The sequence below is a fragment of the Antechinus flavipes genome, chromosome X (genome assembly GCF_016432865.1).
Source record: "Antechinus flavipes isolate AdamAnt ecotype Samford, QLD, Australia chromosome X, AdamAnt_v2, whole genome shotgun sequence".
Taxonomy (NCBI): domain Eukaryota; kingdom Metazoa; phylum Chordata; class Mammalia; order Dasyuromorphia; family Dasyuridae; genus Antechinus; species Antechinus flavipes.
The window spans coordinates 81,853,605-81,868,498 of NC_067404.1; the positions used below are offsets into that span (position 1 = coordinate 81,853,605).

General features: G+C 51.5%; 1 protein-coding gene across 1 annotated transcript in view; it reads right to left on the reverse strand.

Moving 5' to 3' along the window:
• The window catches only part of SHROOM4 (shroom family member 4), a 133,424-nt gene that overhangs the window by 62,685 nt on the left and 55,845 nt on the right, over nt 1-14,894 (reverse strand). The window contains exon 2 of the mRNA XM_051969185.1: nt 2,884-3,035. Within this exon, the coding sequence (XP_051825145.1) occupies nt 2,884-3,035 (152 nt within the window). The remainder of the gene's footprint in view (nt 1-2,883; nt 3,036-14,894) is intronic.

Sequence of the window (14,894 nt, forward strand, 5' to 3'; positions counted from 1 at the left end):
CACACGGTGAATACTGAAAACTATCTTTGTGTGTATTTTGAAAATAAAAAGCTATCACTTTATAAAAGTAATAAAATAAATATTATAGAAAATAAAAAATAAAGCAAATGGGTGATGTTGGAATTCACGGGAGAGCTGCTGAAATACACGGGAGCCACATAACAGTGGCTGCTGGAGATCCAACCCAGAATGGATCTCTTCTTGTGAGAGGATGATACAAGGAGACTGAGAGGCAGTTGTTCTCTGATCTCCCTGACTGAGAGGCTATTGCGTTGTCTGAAAGGCTCTCCAGAAAGCTGCCCAGCCCCAGGAAGGAGATAATAAAGGATTTGGACTTTACCACCGGGCTGTTCTTGTGGTGATTACTGAACTGAAAAGAAGGCTGTTCAGAGATCCCAAGAAAACCCGAACCATAGAACATTACATTTTGGCGCCCCATGTTGGGAGCCAGGTGAAGGACACCTAAAAAAAATGATCAATCTTAATGACCTAAAATAGGTTAGTGTGGGGTTTTTTAGCCCTGTTGGAGGTGAAATAAAGACCAAGGCAAGAAGAGGGTCCCTCCTTGGGGCAGACAGGGCAACGCTGGCGATGACAAAAATAAAGCCTAATTGAATGATGGCGCATTTACCAACTTTTTGGGAGCCACGACGCTGGGACTGAAAGCCAGGGCACTGCATGACCAAGTCAAAACTCCAACCAATCCCAACAGGCTGGAACAAAGACCAAATGTAATTGAAAGCGAAGCTTCTTAAACTGTGAGTCTGGACTCCATGAGGGGTCTCGTGCCTCAACGTGGAGGCCACAAAATGATGATTTATTATCAGCAGATCTTTGATTTATAGACCTATTTTCTTCACCTTTATGCTGCTGTTGAGTAAAAATTCTGGGGGGAAGGGGTCTTGAGTAGAACAAGTTTCAGAAACTCTGACCTAAAGAAAGCTAGATTGATGTACTTTCTCTTTGGGCTCAGAGGGGCAGATTTCAGCTGGATGGAAAGAGGGCCTTTTTCTAATGGAGCTGGACTGCTACAGAAGGCCATAGAGGGGAACTCTGGTCTACTAGGGACTTGGCCAAATGACCCTGCGAGTTCTCCTTCTCCATTTTCTGGGCACAACTTAACTTTTGTTCTATTCTAGATTTGTCAACTGAGTGAATCATCTTCAGCTTGGGGCAATTGACTGAGAAAATGGCTTCCCGAGTCATTAAAAAGCAAGGTGACTGAGGAGACAGCGGAGAACACAAAGCTGTCCCTACAAGGCCAAGTCAGCAGGCAGCATCCCAGAGACCTGTGACCGCTGGGCTGTGGTTCAGGGGAGAGCTGCCGCCCAGCTAGATGGAGCCAAATGGCCGAACTTTCCTAAAAGATGGAAAACAGGGGATTTTCCAAAGTGCACTTTTGGTTCTCGGCAAAATCCTAGACTACAGAAGCAAAGGGGCAGGCCGAACACTGCTCGGTGTGACCTAAAGCTACTGCTTGGCACTGATGTCCTGCAGATGCTGGGAGATCCGCCTGTGGGTCAGTGGGGTCAGGAGGGGAAAGGGCTTTGCCAACCTTGAAGGGCATCATTAGTGGTCTCTGGGGCAGGGAATTTCTGCCTTCCCCTACTGAGTTCTGTGAATACAACTGGCAAAACAACAAACAAGTCCTGCCTTCAAGGAGTTTACTCTCTACTGAGGGAAATGACTGCTGAGGCAATTGGGGTTAAGCTACTTTCCTAGGGTCACACAGCCAGGAAGTGTTAAGTGTCTGACGCCGCCATATTTGAACTCAGGTCCTCCTGACTTCAGAGCTGGTGCTCTATCCACTGCGCCACCCAGCTGCCCCTAGTATATGACTTTTTTAAAGATAAGTGAAATCTTCTCAGGCCAGGAAGTAGGAGGCCATTCCTGGCTCGTGGAATACCCTGGGTGAAGGAAGAACAAATCTGGGACTGTCTGGCTCGCAGATGAATTCCCTCTAACCAATCTAAACAAAAGGCAGTCAGAGTGGCTGGGAGGCACACTCAGCCTAGGCCCAATGGCAACTGCTTCAGATGGAGGAATGGACAGAGAGGCACTGAGGACTTCCTGGGAGGCAAGGTGAAAGACATGAGCCAATGATGGAGGGGGAGCACATGGAACAGAGGTTGCTGGGAAACACAGAGTAACAAGAGGACTCATGGCATGACCCACAAAGTAGTGAGCTTGAAATCAAGAAGGCCTGTGTTCAAAGGCTACCTCAGCCCATGGACAAATTACTCTTTCTGAGCTCAAGTACCTCCCCGGGATTTATGATCCAAGACTGAGGTAGGTTACAATCTGCAATAATGGATGGGGTTCCCAGGTCCCAGATGTACTACCGGAGGAAGAACACCATGGAGGTCCCGATATGTACCACTGAGCCTGAAGAGCCATCCAAAGAGAAAGAGCCTCTCTCTATCCTAGAAGGTGGGAAAGTGCATGGGGGAGTAGGGAAACCACTTGAACCATTCAAGTAAGAAAAGGCAGAAAATCAAGAAGTTGGGTTGGATAGAAACGGCAGCCCTGGCTAAGAGCCCTTCCCAGCAGCCCTAGTTCCAGAGGACGTTACTCTCAAGAGAAATGCGAGATGTACAGTGAGCAAATCCACCCCAAATGATCACATGGACTATCCGCTCCCGACCTGTGGCGCAGCCTTCCACGCTCCTGTCGGTCTCACCAGCCACCAGCAGACACACCAGAATTTGACCCTAATGTAACGATGTCGTTTCAGTCCTAGGAGAATGAGGGACAACCACCCCCACCCAATACTCTGAATCAAACCGGCAGACGGGAGGTATGGAGCAGAGATCTGGTGTTCAGCCCCATGAGTACTGCCTCCGGTCTAGGGCAAAATGCCACGGGGGCCTCCTTGAACCTTACCTCCTGACAATCATCTTCAGGATCCGGAAGGAGCCCTTTATGAGGATGAGGGCTTCTTGTCGGGAGCCGTAGAGTGGGGTACCATTGATGTTCACCAGCTCATCCCCGATTCTCATCTTCCGGGACAGGGCAGCCTTGCCTCCATCTTCAATCTACGATGCAAAGAACAGAACGTGGATATAAAACTTCAGGGCCTACCTCTCATTTCTTGAAAGCATCTGCTTCGGCCCTGAAAGGGAGATAGGATCTGTGTCATTAGCCCCATTTTACAAACAAGGAAACTGCGGTAATCTGCCAGCCAGGAAGTGGCTGAGCTGAGCCAGGAACTCACACCCCTCCAATAGCACTCCTGCATTTTTCCCAAACAACTTAAATGGCCCATTAGGCCACAGACAGCATTCCTTTCAGAGAAAGAGGACCCTGGAGCCTTCTTGGGCTTCCGGCAAAGCACCAAAAAGAACCCAACCAAGTGAGAGAGCTCTCCAGCCCTTTCCCGGCTTGGAGTTCCTCACCAGGGCCTAGACACCGTCCCCAGTTCAGGTGATATATTAGCCCAAATGGAGCGGACATGGGGATTGTTTCATATCTAAGCAATCCAATTACCCACATGATAGTTATCCCTGGCAAAACTTGCTCTCACTATTTCTTGACATTGTTACCTCCTCTGGCTCATTAAGCTGTCCCTTTACACAAATGAGATCTCTGTTTGTTCTAGCTTAGAGTAGGGTGAAGGAAAGATCTTTTCAATCAGAGCATCTAATTAACAAGGACGGGGGCCAAACACCAGACTCCACGGCCTGCATTTGCCCGTGTCCCCTGACGCTGCCCCCCCCCCCCCACGAGGGCCCCAGAATCTTCTTAGCCACGTCGGTGGTGACGAACAGCGTCACCTGGCACTGGGTAGCCAGAGTGGCCAGCTAAAGATCCTCTGGAGGCCCAGGATCTTCCCCGACCCCACTCTCCCCCCACCCCATCTTTTCCGACTCAGCCAGTTGCCCTGCTCTTCGTTCCTCCCCTACCCCAATTCACTTCCCGGGTTGGGAATCCTCCCAGTGGGGCTTCAGATCTATCTTACTTTTCCTGATTGGCTTATGGCCAATCAATCTCCAAGTCAATGTTCCAAGCGTATATTAATATCTACAAAATATGCAGCAGATGGCCCCTTGTCTCCAGGGGATGGGCTAGACAAACACCTTGTACGATGAGGCCCTTCCCTGACAGCTAGAGCCACAGCAAAGGTACGGCCCAGGGACTCGGGAGGAAGACGCAGTCCCACCCTTGGCTGCCATTTTGTATTCTCCTGGGACGCAATGCTCCATGTTCCCTGAGAAGAATCCTTCTGTCTGCATGGGGGAAATAAGGGATGCTTTGGGTCTCCCAATGGTCAATCTTCAACAGGATTTCCCAACTGCATTTTAAAATTTCTGAATTTCAAAAACCTTTCCAAATACAGAGATGTAGCAGATGACATTAAAACGAGGTGGGGGCCGATGGAAAAGATGAGAGTAGGGTAACAAGGGAACCTGATTTGTCTACAGCACTTCAAGTTTGTAACACCCTTCAGGTTTCTTATTTCATGTGATGTCCACAACAAGAGCCCCAGAAGGTCAGAAGTCTGGGTATTATTGTCAATGTTTTGTAGTTGAGAAAGCAAAGGGACTACGTACCCAGAGAAAGGATTCTGGGAACTGAGTAGGGATCACAACGTAGCATTCTCACTCTGTGTTGGTGTTTGCTGGCTTTTTGTTTTCTTTCTCATTTTTTTCCCTTTTTGATTCGATTTTTCTTGTGCAACAAGATTACTGTTTAAACATGTATACATATACTGGATTTAACATCTATTCTAACATGTTTGACATATATTGGGGGGCAGCTAGGTGGTGCAGTAGATAGGAGCACCAGCCCTGAAGTCAGGAGGACCTGAGTTCAAATCTGATCTCAGACACTTAATACTTCCTAGCTGCGTGACTGTAGGCAAGTCACTTAACCCCAATTGTCTCAAAAAAAAACAAATAACAACAACAATAAAAAACAAATAAAAAGAAAAACCCCCAAAACCCATATATTGGATTACTTGCTATGTAGGGGAGGGAACGCAAGTTTTGCAAGGATTAATGTAGAAAAATTATCCATGCATATTTTTTGAAAATTAAAAAGCTTTAATTAAAAAAAGAGAGAGAGAGAGAAAGCAAAGGGAGAGTGAAATGAAGAGACTTTGCCCACAGTGGGATCTAAACAGAGACTTCCTAGTGATTCCAAGTCCAATATTCCACGTGTTCCCCTTAGAACAGCCCTCTGTCTGCCATATGAATTCTGGGAGGGAAGATCTGAGGTTCCTCAGCAAAACAGGTCCATGTAGAAGTTTATGATGACAGTCCTTTGGAAAAGAAGAGCTCCCCTCACAGTAGCCATAATGCTGTCTGTTCAGACCAGGCCTTTGGTGAGGGCTGGGGGGGAGGGGAAGAACGGGACAGGAAGACAGGTAGATGGTCAGATCATCTGGTGGACCATGTGACAGCGGCGTCTGACACAACAAGGGCTAAGATTCTATCTGCCTAAGTGTCCATACTGCTCTGGCCCAGTCGTGACCCAGAAACTCAAAGGCAGCTAAGTTGGCTCACCTAAGACTGGTTTGTCATGTGTACCAATGTATAAAACAGCACAGCCCTTAACAGCCTCAGGCCACCCTCAACTGCTTGGTCTGGAGCTTGCGTCACAGTTTTATGAGCAACTCCAGCATTCAAAATCAGACCAAGGGGAGCAAAAGTACACGTCTTCTATGGCTCAACCAACTCACTGGTCAAATGAGAGGTGGGAGTATCTGAGAGCCAGAACTACTTTTCCACAACCACTGGCAGTCTGCTTACCTCCCAAGTGTGTCCGGCAGAGCCCTGAGGTGAACGCAAAACCTCCGCTTGCCATAATGGAAAAAAGGCCCACTTCTCCCAAAGACTTACGGCAACTCAAAGGTCTTTGGACAACTTTCTGAAGAGAGCTAGGGCCCCTGAACTCTTTCCCCCAAAGCCCCTCCAAATTCTGGCCAAATGACTGTGCAGTGAATGATAGGTTAACAATTCTAGTCGACATATTGGTTTTTAGCAGAATTTAGGACCCAAGTGAGCTCGTGCGCTTTAGAGTCCACGGGAGCCCCTCCCAGAGTCACTGTAGGCAGGACCTCTAAAGCCATAGGACGAGGCACAGAATTTTACTCTTTTCCATCATTTACGCTCCTTTTAGCTCTCCTTTTATGACACGCTATTGGTCCCAGGGCTAAGTGCTTGTCCAGGAAAGCATTCTCCCTCATTTCTAACACTATTCTACCATCCCCAACCACGATCACAGAGCTCACACAGGAGTGGGCAACCAGCCAGAAGTCCTCCACCACAGCGATTGTGGACTCTGCACACTGGGCATCCCAAGTCAACATCCTTTCAGCCTTCTTGCCTTTATTACGAATGGTGAGAATGAAAGAATGGCTCACCTGGATCAGGTCCAGGGGTCTTGCACCTCCAAAGCTGACTCTCAAACCCTGAGAAATTTTGTGGCGGTGCTCACTGAACCCCCCGTATCAGCCTTCAAAGTCAGAGGACGGGAGCTATGGAGGAAAGCACCCTTAATTTGGAATCGGGGACCTCAGTTCCCAAAATCATAGGATAGGAGTTGGGAGGGACCTGCTCAGTCTAGCGAACTCACACCACTGATCTCCACTGCTTAGTGCCTAATAAGTGTATGATAAAGGCCTGTGAATGAATTGCTGATGACAGGTCACATTTCAGAGGCTCGTTCTTGCAGTGCAAAGGGGCTCGCCAGCTGTATAAGCCTTCTTTGCCATCTTAGCCCTCAGCCACCTGGTATGGTAGACAGAATGAAATTAATTCACTCAGTGCTTCGGCAAGAGGCGGAGAGAGTGTCACGCCCGGAGTCAGGAAGGCTCGACTTCAAGCTTTGGCCCCTGACACTTTGGAGCTGTGTGATCCTGGGCAAGGGCCTCAGTTTCCTCAGCTGTAAAGTGTGGATCATAATAGCACCTAGCAGCCATTCTTACAAGGATCAAATGAAACAATATTTGTAAAAAGTGCTCGGCACTCAACGTGTCGGAGGTGCTCTATAAATGCTCATCCCCTTCCCTTCCCTTAAGTGATCTCAAGCAAATTATTTCTCTCTTCTAGGTCCCAGATGCTCCATTTATCAAATGATGAGTTTGAATGAGGTGATCTCAAAGCAAGTGAAGGTTTTTAAAAAGATGCAGTCAGAGGTGGTTAGTTAGGGAGACTCCATCTCTGCTGGTCAGTGGGATCGGTTTGAGCAGTTGCCCTGGCCCATGGAGCTGATGGATCCCTGGGCACTGGCTGGCCTACTCGGAAATGTCAACGACTTCACCAACGCCCGTTCCCGAAGAAGCTTACCTTCGGCATCCTTGCCCACGATGGCGGCAGTATCTGCCACGTTCAGCTCTAGAAACTGGGTGATACGGGCCAACCTGGGGAATCCTGGAAAGGCGGTGATCTGAAGGTTGCGGCTGGTTCCCATAGTTTCCTTGGGGGCGGGCAGCCCTGCCAGCTAGCTAGCATTTCCCATATTGGGTGGAGATTAGAGCCAGGCTAATGTGAGCGAGCGGCAAAAGTAACGAGCCAATATGTTCATTAGGGCTTGTGCTACCCTGACTGGCAATTTACTTCAACGAACATTCATTAACCACCTTGTCCAGAACACCTTCTGTGTGGGGGGCAACTTGAGACATCTCTCTCATACCTCTCAAAACCCTCGTTCTAACCAAATCCATCGGCGTCTGTCGATCGATGATCACATGACTCAATCTCCACACAGCCTCCATTTCTATACAGTACGATTCCAGGCCCAGTGTTTGCTCAGATGTGTGGACAACCATGAGCCAGTCACTTCAGAGAGCTTTAGTGACAGCAACACAGAAGGATCCTTCACGGTGGAACAGACGCTTCCATTCAGGAAGTCACTCACTGATCTTCCCTGCTCTGGATGACAGTTGGCCTTTATCAACTTGGACCGGTTTTGAAGGGGAAAGGACAAGATGAGCTTGAGTCAGCCATCTGATCTTCCAGGAAGAGCCTGACCTGTTCTCACCTACACTGGGAATAGCGCCTTCCAAAGTTGTTCTGACTGAATGGGTGTTTAGAGCTTGGCTGGACTGATACCTTCCTTTTACAAAAGAGCAAACTGAGGTCCGGAGAGGCTGAGGGACTTCTCTAAAGTCACACAGTTAGGTAAAGGCAGAAAGGGGCGTTGAACAAACCTTCCTCCAGAATCTCTAACTCCCAGGGTACTTCTGGGATATCGCCTTCCAAAAATGGGCCCAAGTCAAAGACTAAAGAAGACCACAGGGATTGAGGAATGCCTGCTGAGGGAGATGTGATATGCACATGTACAGAACTGTACAAAAGTCGGGGGTGCCGGACATGACTGGGCTGGCAGGTGAGCCGGATGCGGCAGGGGTGCTGGATGTGACCAGGCCAGCAGGTGAGCTAGATGTGATGGAATAGTGACTCCCAGATGCCCAGTGGGCATTCATGCAATGTCAGAGGATCTAGAAGAAGGTCGGGAAGAGAAGAATTGAGGGGTGCCATCAGCAAGAATGGCCCAAGAGAAGATTTGGATGGACGGCCCACATCCAAGAGCTCCCAGAGTGAGATGTGGTCATATATGTTTTTACGTCTCTCTCCAACTCGAGTGCTACAGATAAGTGACTCGAGTGCTACAGATAAGTGCTACAGATAAGTGGGTCCCCCAGACCCACTCCAGTAGATCAGCTTTGAAAATTCAGGCTGGTGCATTTCCCCCGTTGCCCACTCTGGTTGTTCTCTCCTATGAGGATGCTGGTCCCACGGGCATCAAAGGTCATTTCCAGCTCTAGACCAGAAGCACTGGGAGAAGCTTACAAAAGAGGGAGGTCTGAGCAAACCTTGGTGCCAACCGAAGGAGACAGCATCTTTACTCGGCCCTAAAGGGTGTGGGAGAGGACGTCAAGAGGCAGAGGAGGATTGAGGGTTAGATGTGAGGCACAACTTGAGCAGAGACTTGGAGGTAGGAAATGATGGGTGAATGAGCACTAAGTTCACAGCTGTTATGTGTCCAGAACCATGCTAAGCACTGAGAGTACAAAGAAAGGTGAAATCATAACCCCGGCCCCAAGGAACTGCTGTTCCAGTATAGAAGACAATGGAGAAATAAGGAGGTAAGTTTGGGGCACAAAGAGACTCGGGAGCCTTGGAGGGAGAGGCTTTGGCAAGGTGAATTCTAGGATGAGCAGAGGTTGGGGTGGGGCTGGCTCAGTGTGAACTAAGTTTGGAAAGGTACGACTAGGCCAAAGTGGGCCCGGGGGCTTTAAATGCCAGGCAAAGGCGTTTACATTTTACTGTGGTGCTGGAGGATATTGGAAGGTCTTTTGTGGGAGAGTGGCGGCAGCCGATGACACATAAAGAAGATAAACGGTTGAGCTCACGTGGCTGGGAGAACGACCATGGCACAGGAGGCAGACTCACAGGGGTGCTGCAGTGCAGTGGTCTTTCTGAGGGCACGTCTGGCCCCAGAAGCTAGTCCCTGTAGTCGAGACGGCATTCTCACAGACTATTCCAAAGGCTGATGGGAGAGAGCAATGGTCTCTTCCACACTGTCCCAAGTGCTAACTGTAAGGCTGGCCGACTACTGGTCCTGTGACCTGGATGGTCTAATAAAATCAGAGTGAGTTCAAGCCATCCTGAGCTGATTCTGCCCATGTTCCCCTACCCCCAACTCCAACTGCTTTTCCTGTTCCCCCTACTCTTCAGAGTTCATCACTGGCCATCTCCAAATAGATGTTGAGAGAATGGAGTCGCCACAATCTTGCAGTAGAAAGCAGAAAGCAAGGTGGCGCCCTGCCCGTTCATGGCAGCTTTGGGTTCAGAAAGCCATCCCAATCGTGCTAATAGTCACGCTAAAAGCCTGCTCATCACCACTTTGGACAGTAAGGAACAAGGGGGTCTGGCACTGTTCTGAGGAGGGCATCGCTGCCCCCATAGCATCCCTCTAGGGAACAAACAATTCCCTTCCAGGCCCTTGGGATCCATGGGGCAACTCTGCTTTCTGCAACTCAAAGGAATGAGCCATCTGGCAGCAGCCAAAGGGGCCATGGGAGGAAGGAGCAAGGAGGACCCCCATCATGGTTAGTTACCACTGTCCGAAAGGCCTCAGTGGCTAATCCTGTACAAGTGTCAGTGATCCCTTTGTGGGAGGCAACCCCAGGGGAGCCTCAGGCTTCATTTCAGGAGGCCTTTCAGGGCACCCAATAGTGGCTGGCTCAGCCAATAATGATTGTCACAGACATCCATCAGTGGCCCCCCCCCACCTCCTAGATGCCCAGAAGAACCCAAAGGGAGAAGAGGCAGACTTCTAGTTCTCCAGAAAGTTCCCTGATATTTGGGGGGGTTGGTCCACAGCCCCTCCCTCCCTGCTCGCTCCTCTTTCTCCCCATATTCCACAGCTTCCAAAATGGCAGGATGCCACTGGTGGGGTTGGGGGCAGGGCAGCTGTTCAATTCTCATCCAATCTGCTCCCTGGGGCCAATCCCTTTCCCTCTCTCGCTCCCTATCTTCCGTTCCATAAAATGAGGAGGCCGGACCAGCCCCATCATCCCATGTTTCCGTAACCCTTGATGTGAGTTGACAAGTGCCCCACCAGAACCAGCCAGCAAGCCAGACTCCACGTGTGGATGGGGGCGGGAGTGGGCCAGGCTCCTTCAGGGGATCCCTCTGTCTTAAAAGGCAAGGAAGGACAAAGAAGTCAGTTCGGCCTTCTTGGCAAACCTTTCCCGGTGACAGAAATGTTTACCGCTTCCCGAGTCAGCGGAACGTTCCAGACTTGGAAACGGAGCAGATGGCACACCTTTGTAGCGCCAGGCCGGGCTCCCCCCGGGACGGTGCAGAAATGACTCTCTCCTCCTCTGTCTCTCATTAACATGCCTTAAATAATCTACAACTCAGCTGGCTCTGCACATCGTAAACCATGAAAACGCTCGCAGACCCGGGAGGCTGGAGGTCGGGGATTTGTTTCCTTAATTTATTGGGGGAGGGGAAGCTCCCACCTCTACCCCTGCCCCAACCTCCCCCCATTTCTGCTTTAACTAAGAATTTTTCTGACCAACATGCAGCTGAAGTGGAGGAAGCGGGGAGGCCTGACTTTGGGGGAGGTGGGCATTGGGCTGGGCCAGATGGCGGGAGTCTCACTCTGAAGTCTAACCATCATGCTTAGCCAGAGCACCCAACCTCTTCTGCTGGTTGGAGGGCTTGTGTGTGTTGTGGGGAGGGGGTCCCCCCCAGCTTTTCTAATGGGCTTTCTAAAGCAGGGAAGATTCATAATTAAAGAGAATGATATTTGGGGCTGAAGTTATCCTAAGTGTCCTCGGAGACCGGCTTCCTTGCAGGGACCAGGAGCCGAACATCCTGAAAACAGTGGGCTCCAAATAAAGGGGGACACTTAATTGAGAGCTCTCTCATCCATAGCTGCCCCACCCCTTGGCCTCCATCACGAGGCTCCCCCAGCCCCAGCCCAGGAACTGAGACTAAGATGCCTGGTGGCTGCTGCCACAAAGAGCCATTCATGGGCCGACAGCCCCCCCCACCCCCAATTTGGAGGCAGCTGGGAGCCACAAGCAGGAGGGGCTGAGGGGGGTGGGCGCCTGGCTTTGCCATTACTTATTACCTGAGGGACCTTGTGCAAGGCACTTTCTCTCCCCACCCCACCCCCGGCCTTTGGTCTCTTCGTGGCCTGTGAGGCCTGTTCCCCATCTGTGCTCCTCTGACCCTGTGAACCAAACAGCACTCACTGGCCAACCCCAGCCGGCGGTGCTGCTTGGGCAGGGGGCGACAGGGAGCGCTTTGGCAAAAACGGAGCTCTTTGACGCTCCTCAGGAAGACAAAGCCACCAGAGCGCAGCTCCTGGCCCTCCTCCTCGGGGCCTTCCATTGCTGACCAGTTGGGGCCCTTGTGGACACCCCAGAAATCTGGGGCCTCCTCCCTGAGCACATGACCTTGTCCTTGCCCATGCCACAAGAAAGATGCTCCCTGGAGCAGACCTGTAAGCTGGGCCTCTGGGAGCCACAGCTTGTGGCTGCTCAGCATGGGGGGGGGGGGTGCTCAGGTGCCAATTTCCTACCTCTCATCAAGATGTGAAAGACAACAGTTCTGGTCCAGATCCCACAGGACCCAAATTCCTCCATGTGCCAACTTCTCCATCCCTTCCCTTCTCTCCCTCTTCAAGTCGCCTGCCATCCACTCCCCACTCAAATATTCAGCAGCCAGCTTTAGCCCTCCGTGCCTTGGGAAGCTTTGGGAAGGCATATATTCAGATGGTGCCTCCCCTGGCCCCCCCTCCAGTCCAGACCCCAAAGGTCCCAGCACTCCCAGTATCTGGGAATTCAGGGCGCCTTCTACTCAGCCTTCCTGCACACTGTCTCACAAGGGGGCCTTTCATGCCCCCAACCTGCAGCGCCAGAAGGGCCGAGCCAGAGGGTGGGGCCCAAAGTGGCCCATCAGGGAGTTGGGGAGTCAGCTGACCGTTTCCCTTCCACCCCCAACTCTCTCTCACACACATCCATACACACAGAGGTGCGCATGCTCTCTCACATACATTCACACTTACACACTCACACTCACATGCTCACACTCACATACATGGGGCCTCCAAGGCCAGCACTAAGATGCCTCAGTTAAGGCCCAATCCCCTCCTCTCCCCGCTTCCCCCGGAGCCTTGAGTGACGCACTGGACCACACACCCCCAGTACTAATGGGCAGGAGGCAGCAGTACCGTATTGTCAGGTCTCATGCCGATTACCCGTGGCTCTTCAGAAAGAGGAAATGACAGTGAGTGAAATGGCTCTTTGGCACCCTGCCTTGGCGCCTGCCCAAGGTACCCTGTGCCCACTCCCCCGAGCTCCGCTGACGTCTGTCTATGATCCCAGCTTTTCCTCTCACTGACAGTCATGATGCCAAGAGCCTGGCATCCGAATCCTGGAGGGAGCCGTCCCTGCTGCTTTCCTCGGGTGGGCAAAGAGCCTGGCAGCGTGGCAGGAATGTTAGGAACGGAGGCCCCACCATAGGGAGGCTGATAGAGCAAAGCAGTGGCTGGCAGGGGGGTCTGCTAACCAAGAGAAGCCCACAAACTGAGCCAGTGACCCCAGGCTCAGGATTCTAGTCCAGGTGCTCCGCAATTCCACCAAATAGCAAACGGCTTGGAAACAGCCCTGGTGAAGAGACTGGCATGTAGCCAACCGGGCGAGGGCCTGGGGGCACAAGACAAGGCTGAAGAAGCCCAATCGCCGGCCCTGCAGGGTGGGGATAATGTTGGCTAAGCTCACAGCCATTACCTCAGTGGAGCCCGATAACCTCACCGTGGGGGAGCAGGCCCAAACATTATTATCTCCATTAGATAGATGAGAAAAGTGAGCTGGCTCCATGGATGGCCCTGCTGGAAGCCCCGTCTCTCTGGCCCCATTCCCCCTTCTCCTGGATCCCATAGGGCTGAGTTTCCTCCTCAGAGCGGGCCTGGCAAACGCTCCTAACTCTGCTTACCGTGGGCCCCCGAGACCTGCCCCAGCCCCGGCCCCGGGCCTCCAATGCCACACCTGTCGAACTCTGTGCCAGCCGCCAGCCCTTCTGCCAGGGGCCATCCCCTCAGCCAGGCCTCGGCCACTCGGGGCTGCTTTCTGGGACCCGAGTTCAACCCTCAGCCCGAATCTGGGCACACAAAGCTCAGCTGCAGTTCCGGCTGCCCCAGGGCCAACCAGAGTGGCTGGACCCACAGACACTCCCTTCCCCGGGCTTAAACACCCACAACTCATCTCAGAGGAGCCAGGGGATGAAATGCCTTCCAATACGATCCATTCCAAGTCCCTCACTCACCCATGTCCCTCAAAAACCATTCCTCCCGTACACCCAGCACACCAAGATTCCCGGTAAGAACGCTCCATGCCAGGCAGACACTGCCCACTGGAGCTCCCAGACGCACACAGCACTCCCCTTCCAGCTGCCAAAGGGGCCGCTTGCAGACCAGTTACCAGCTATAGCGGGGCTTGGGCAGAGCACAAAGCACTGAGAGAAGGCTCTTGGGAAGATGCTTTCACTGGCCAATCGAGGGCTTGGTATTCCAGAAAACGGTCTGCAATTACTTTCCGAAACCAAAATGTCACGTCCTGGCTCTGGCCATTCAAGCTCCCTCAGGCTCCACCCTCCTCACGGCTGCGGCTGCCGTTCATTCCTTGTTTTCAAACAGGATCACAGTCGTCACGGGGCAATATCTTGACTTGTGCCTGAACTAGATCTAAGGGAGGCAGGGCAGCTCAACATCATCCTCACTCTTCCAGTCACTGAAATCTAGCGGCAAGACAACTGGCGATGGCCCAGGATACAATGGGTGACCCTGGGCCCCCTGACAGCCAAAGCCAACGCTGGATGATACCCATCAGCTCTTGCTTCACTCCTATACACGTGCTACAGAGCAGGACTGCAGAAAATCACAGTGGGCCCAAATTGCCTGTGCCCACTACAGATTTATTATTTAATATCAACCGGGCCCTCACTGCAGCAAGGCAATCGTCCAACTCCTCCCTAACTGATTCATGCTCTGCCTCTCCACAGCAGCTTTTCCCGACCTTTCCTCCTGAAGCCTTCCTTGGTACTCTCTCAGTTTAGGGTCTCATCTTCCACCTTCTTGAGCAAACAACAAGTATCTTGCTCTCAGCCCTCTATATCACAAGACCCTGACAACAATCCCACTCTCTTTCCTCCGTTCTCTGATAGGCAACTCTTCCCTTCACTGAGATCAATCCCTCTATATTATACCCTTGATCTCATCCCTCCCAACTTCTCCAACAGACTACTCACACCACTAACCCCACTTCCAATCCTCAATAGCTCTTCCCCACCAGCTCCTTTCCAGCTGCCCACAAACAGCCTCTATTTCCCCATCTTTAAAAATCCTTCTCCCCATCCTTCTAGCCTTTCCAG